Source organism: Chiloscyllium plagiosum, unplaced genomic scaffold (assembly GCF_004010195.1).
Source record: "Chiloscyllium plagiosum isolate BGI_BamShark_2017 unplaced genomic scaffold, ASM401019v2 scaf_56863, whole genome shotgun sequence".
Lineage (NCBI taxonomy): Eukaryota > Metazoa > Chordata > Chondrichthyes > Orectolobiformes > Hemiscylliidae > Chiloscyllium > Chiloscyllium plagiosum.
The window spans coordinates 1-6,372 of NW_025200158.1; the positions used below are offsets into that span (position 1 = coordinate 1).

General features: G+C 53.5%; 1 protein-coding gene across 1 annotated transcript; it reads left to right on the plus strand.

Moving 5' to 3' along the window:
- Positions 1 to 462: 462 nt before the first annotated feature.
- On the plus strand, positions 463 to 6,366 carry LOC122546070 (complement component C6-like; the record flags this gene model as incomplete). Its single annotated transcript, XM_043684906.1, has 3 exons — positions 463 to 699; positions 4,492 to 4,614; positions 6,203 to 6,366. Coding segments are annotated over exons 1-3 (477 nt in total), but the record flags the coding sequence as incomplete, so codon positions are not given.
- Positions 6,367 to 6,372: the final 6 nt, after the last annotated feature.

Below are 6,372 nucleotides of genomic sequence, written 5' to 3' on the forward strand. Positions count from 1 at the left end.
CAGTGTAGAGGGAGCTTTACTCTGTATCTAACCTTGTGCTGTCTCTGTCTTGGAAATGTTTGATGGGGACAGTGTAGAGGAAGCTTTACTCTGTATCTAACCCTGTGCTGTCTCTGTCCCTGGGTGTGTTTGATGGGGACAGTGTAGAGGGAGCTTTACTCTGTATCTAACCCCGTGCTGTCCCTGTCCTGGGTGTGTTTGATGGGGGGGGACTGTGATCTACACTTGGGTTTTTTGTGTATCTTGCTGACCGACTGGGCAGGAATGAGCTTGGCCAGTTTCTCGGTTTCCCAGTTTCCCAGTTTCCCAGTTTCCCAGTTTCCGGGTTTCACGGTTTCCGGGTTTCCCAGTTTCCCAGTTTCCCGGTTTCCCGGTTTCCCGGTTTCCCAGTTTCCCAGTTTCCCAGTTTCCTGGTTCCTCGTTCCCGGAGCTAATCGCTGTTTCATGGTCATGTTCAGGACTCTGCGTTTGTCCGCGTTCACAAGACCATAGCCGTCTCAGAATTCCGGATGAAGGAGACGGATCTTCACGCCTCGGATACCTTCCTGGAAGCTGTGAGCAATCTGCCACTGGACTATAACTACCCCCTGTACAGCCACATCTTCCAGGATTTCGGAACTCACTACTTCGGCTCGGGGAAGACGGGTGGAGTTTACGACGTCATGTACCAATACGACCGGACAAACCTGCAGAGCTCAGGTCGCCAGAATGGCCACGCGGTGGGGGAGGGGGTGAGGAGGGGATGGGGATGGGGGTGGCGGGAGGGGATGGTGTGTACAGGGGGTGGGGAGAGGGGTCATGTCGAGATATTCACCGGTTGGGGTTGCGGTGGGGGGTAAATTGTGGTAATTGTGTTCCGATTCCCACGTACTCCCAGAGAGGGATGGATCTGCATTCACCAAATAGTCCCAAGAGAAACTCCCCAATGTTATCATGTCTCCTGTCACAGTCAAACCATCATCAGCCTTAAATTGCAGTCAATCTTAAAGACCAAATGCACTGTTATTGTCCCAACTGATGTAACTGTGGGCTGGGTCCAATCCCAGAGTGAACCCTCATGAGGTAGATCACTGATAGATTACCATTCCTGGTTGTTAGTCACTTGGGCATATTCACAAGAGGCTGCAAGTGTCCTTTACCAACAAAACAAAAGTTTATGACCAAAAAAAGATATTTAACAGAAACAAGCAATTTAAACCAAGAGTCAGTCAGAACGATCCTTTCACAGCTTCAACCCATTTCCTGACACTGTTCATGACAGAGTCTCGAGGCCAGAGAACCACCACCTTTACCCCAAACATTTCAGGGTTTGACTTCACTGACTCCAGTCTCCACACAACATGGGACACAGAGACAACTCAATGCATCCTCTGCCAGTCTGCTGACTTTAACTCATCCCCTCGTCTGACAGGTTCAGCGTCGTCCCTTCTGTGAGGGCTGGTGCCCTGAGGGTCTCTCCTGCAGCGGCAATACTGAGTTGCTAATGAAGGGGATTATTGCTTGTTAAACACCTTGTTAATGCCACAGCGCTCCCCATTCAGACTCAGCCTGGCATCTTCCCAAACCCACCAAACTAACTCAATCTCAACAAGGAGACCCGAGCAGGGACCGGACAGATTCAGCTCAGCATGGGCACTGAACAAACTCAATGTTGGGCACCAGGAGCCAACCTCTCAGGGCACCGGCCCTCACACTGCCCACGTCCATGGACATTGTCCTGCAAGAACTCTTATGGCACATCTCTCATCCACTTACAGGCCACTCTGCCCTTCAATGCTGTACCTCAGGCTGTCCCGGGAACTCTCAGTGTAGCTGGAGCAAGGGCACTATGTGCACTGTGCACTGTGGGCCCCCACCCAAGCTCTGGGACCACCCCAGGCTGTATCTCTGGGATCTTCCCTCCCTGTGTCAGCACCCACTCCCTCTGAGTGTGTCTGGGTCCTCACAGTGCCCCTGCCCTGTCTTGTTACCGTGTAGCCCTCAGCCAATCCTGCTGCCTCACCTTGCTCCATAGCACAGGCCCAAAGCCAGGAAGTGTCTCATTGGCTGTCTGCTGGCCTTAGTCTGGCCAATGGGGGACAGCCTTCCCACAGGGGGTGAGGGGTCAGAGTCAGGGTCCTCTCCTGAAACTGGGCAGATTGGGAGTTGACATCGGAGTTAACCTAAGCCTATTGAGGCATGTGAGGAAGGATTCTGCTCTGGTCTGTGATGGCTACACCCAGCACCTTTGCGTACTGTACAGGGGTGTTTCTCGAATCTGCAGAGGAGTGTTTGTGGGATTAACAAGATTATATTTTACTGTGTGTTGAAAAACTCTCAACTTGTCTCATAATTCAATTCGCTCTATTTAATCTTCATTTCTCGTGAGACACTAACTTGTGTTTCATTGTTAAAACTAAATCTGAAAAGTTTTATGTTTATGTTTCAGCAGCAGGCCACCTCGTTAGAATCAAAATAAATCACAGTCTAATCTGATGAGCCAGGCTTCAGTCTGGGATCAGACCTGATCACTAACAACACCATAACACGGTCACTGTCGCTGTTCTCCTCTTTTCCTCCTTGGCTATGGTACCTCTTTCCAGTTGAAACCTTCTTATTCCTAATTGTCTTCTCCCTTCTCTCTGAAAGAATAAAGAGGGAGAAGATAAACTTTGAGGAGATTGTAAGTAATATCAAGACAGACCGCAAGAGCTTCTTTGATTATAGAAAAAGGAAGAGAGAAGCTAAAGTGAACATAAGCCTCTTGGGGAGTCTGAGGCTGGGGAAATAGTAATGAGGAACCAGGAGATGGCAGAGGGACTGAATTGCTGCATCACTTCAGTCTGCAAACATTAAAAGCATCCCAAAATTCGAAATACAGACTCTGGGCAAACATGGGTTCACAAAGGGGAAATCACACACGACACATTTACTCGAATTCTTTGCGGAGATAACAAGCCGGATGGATGATGGGGGAGCAGTGGATGTAATAGATTTGGATTTTCAGAAGGTGTTCGATAAGGTGCCACACATTAGGCAACTTAATAAGAGCCCATGGTGTTGGGGGCAGTACATTAACATGGATAGAGGATTGGCTAACTGACAGAAAACAGAGGGTTGGGATAAGGGGGAGCACTTTCAGAATGGCAAACTGTAACTAGGAGACAGACGCAGGGCTCAGTGCTGGGGCCACAATGATTTACAATAAATATTAATGACTGGGATGAGGGAAGTGGATGTATATAACCATTTGTGGATTGGGTAGGAAGACATGTGGTGTGGATGAGATGGAGACGGCAGAGGGATAGAGATAGGTTAAGCAAGTGGGGTTGTGGAATGTGGGACACGTGAGGTTATGCACTTTGACAGGAAGCGTAGAGGAGCTGAATGTTATTTAAATGGATAAAGACTGCAGAAGCTAAGGATCGGGGGATTTGAGCGCACATCAATGAATCTCAAAAAAACAACTACCATCCATATTCAGTGGGTAAGAGGGAACTCACATGATTTACTGGCCCTTTTCACAAGAGGAATGAAGTGTTAACATCAGGAGGTTCAGCTGAAACGATACAAGGCATGAGTTAAACCACAGCTGGAATCCCGCAAACTATTTGGGTCCCTGGTCTGAGGAACGGTAGACTGACATCGGAGTCAGTCTGGGGAAGGTTCCCTCACTGATCCCGGGGATGGAGGGAGTGTTCTGTGAGGGGAGGTTGAGGAGGATGGGCCGGTGCTCATTGGGGGTTAGAAGGATGAGAGGTGACCTTACTGAAACGTACAGGATTCTCAGGGGATGTGACAGGGGGAGATGTGGGAAGGGTGTTCCCCCTTGTGAGGGAGAGACTAGGGCCAGAGGGAATCATCCCAGAATAAGGGCTCACCCATTGGAGACAGGGATGAGGAGGAATGTCTTCCCTCGGAGGGGGATGAATCTGTGGGAGTCTTTCCCACTGAGGGCTGTCGGGGCTGGGTCATTCAAGGCTGAGACAGAGAGAGTTTTAATCAGGGAGGGGATCGAGGGTTATGGGGGAAAGGCAGGAAAGTGGGGTTGGGGATGATCAGGTCAGACACGATCCCACTGAATGGTGGAGCAGACTCGATGGGCCGAATGGCCTAATATTGCTCCCTGTGTCTTGTGAACCTGTCACCTTTCCATCTCTCTTTTCTGTTCTCATTCATTCAAGTAATTTTATTTCCAAATGACCCTTCGATAGATCCCGATGTTTCATTTCAATTGTGTGTTTTCTGACTTTTCTGTCGATGCTGGGAAATTAGATGTTGCACCCTTCCGAGAGCCTCCTGCAGTTTGTGTCTGTGTGTCTGCAGCTCCTCACTACCTCCACCCACTCACCAATCCTCAGACCCTCTCCCTCTCCCTCTCCCTCTCCCTCTCCCCGCTCCCCATCTGCTTCTCTCTCATTCTGACTGTCTGTGACGGGTGACCTGGACATCACGAGGTCATGGTTCAGGAATCACACATTGCCCTGACCTTTGCTCTTTGGTCCTGCTCAGGTCTAACACAAGCCGAGATGTGTGAGTGCGTTACAACGGAGACAAAAGTACGGGTGTTATTTATCAAAGTCACAAAAACCAGGAGACGGTGCACACACAACAGTATGACCCTGAAGACCAAAGGTAAGGGTCAAAGGTCAGCATTCAGGCAGGGTTGAGAAAATGAAATACTTTCTCACAATCAGTGGGTCACAAATTCAGGATACCCCTGGGATGGGGCCTGGGATACCCTGGGAATGGGGGCTGGGATACCCCGGGCATGGGGCCTGGGATACCCTGGGGATGGGTCCTGGGATACCCTGGGAATGGGGCCTGGGATACCCTGGGGATGGAGCCTGGGATACACTGGGAATGGGGCCTGGGATACCCTGGGAATGGGTCCTGGGATACCCTGGGGATGGGTCCTGGGATACCCCTGGGAATGGGGCCTGGGATACCCTGGGGATGGGGCCTGGGATACCCTGGGGAATGGGGCCTGGGATACCCTGGGGATGGGACCTGGGATACCCTGGGGATGGGGCCTGGGATACCCTGGGAATGGGTCCTGGGATACCCTGGGGATGGGTCCTGGGATACCCCTGGGAATGGGGCCTGGGATACCCTGGGGAATGGGGCCTGGGATACCCTGGGGATGGGGCCTGGGATACCCTGGGAATGGATCCTGGGATACCCTGGGGATGGGGCCTGGGATACCCTGGGGATGGGGCCTGGGATACCCTGGGGATGGGTCCTGGGATACCCCTGGGAATGGGGCCCGGGATACCCTGGGAATGGGGCCTGGGATACCCTGGGAATAGGGCCTGGGATACCCCGGGGATGGGGCCTGGGATACACTGGGAATGGGGCCTGGGATACCCCGGGGGGATGGGGCCTGCGATACCCTGGGAATGGGGCCTGGGATACCCCGGGGATGGGGCCTGGGATACACTGGGAATGGGGCCTGGGATACCCCGGGGATGGGGCCTGGGATACCCTGGGGGATGGGGCCTGGGATACCTTGGGAATGGGGCCTGGGGTACCCCGGGGATGGGGCCTGGGATACCCTGGGAATGGGGCCTGGGATACCTCGGAAATGGGGCCTGGGATACCCTGGGAATGGGGCCTGGGATACCCCGGGGGGATGGGGCCTGGGATACACTGGGGATGGGGCCTGGGATACCCTGGGGATGGGGCCTGGGATACACTGGGAATGGGGCCTGGGATACCCCGGGGATGGGGCCTGGGATACTCTGGGAATGGGGCCTGGGATACACTGGGAATGGAGCCTGCGATACCCCGGGGATGGGGCCTGGGATACTCTGGGAATGGGGCCTGGGATACTCTGGAAATGGGGCCTGGGATACCCCGGGGGGATGGGGCCTGGGATACACTCGGGATGGGGCCTGGGATACTCTGGGAATGGGGCCTGGGATACACTGGGAATGGAGCCTGCGATACCCCGGTGATGGGGCCTGGGATACTCTGGGAATGGGGCCTGGGATACACTGGGAATGGGGCCTGGGATACCCCGGGGATGGGGCCTGGGATACTCTGGGAATGGGGCCTGGGATACTCTGGAAATGGGGCCTGGGATACACAGGGGATGGGGCCTGGCAGTGCCCCGGGGATGGGGCCTGGCAGTGCCCTAGGGATGGGGCCTGGCAGTGCCCTGTGGTACCTCCTGGTCTTTGGACCATGTGACGGTGCAGGCTTTGCTTTCTTTTGTGTTGAGGTTCGATTCTGGAAGCTGCAGAGAAGTCGGTTTCCATGGTGAGGGGAGGCCGCTCTGAGTTTGCTGCAGCCTTGGCCTGGCAGCAAGGACGGGCCTTCCCCACACAGCAGTACACCGAATGGAAGGAGTCCGTCCATGATAATCCCACTGTGGTGGACTTCACGGTGAGC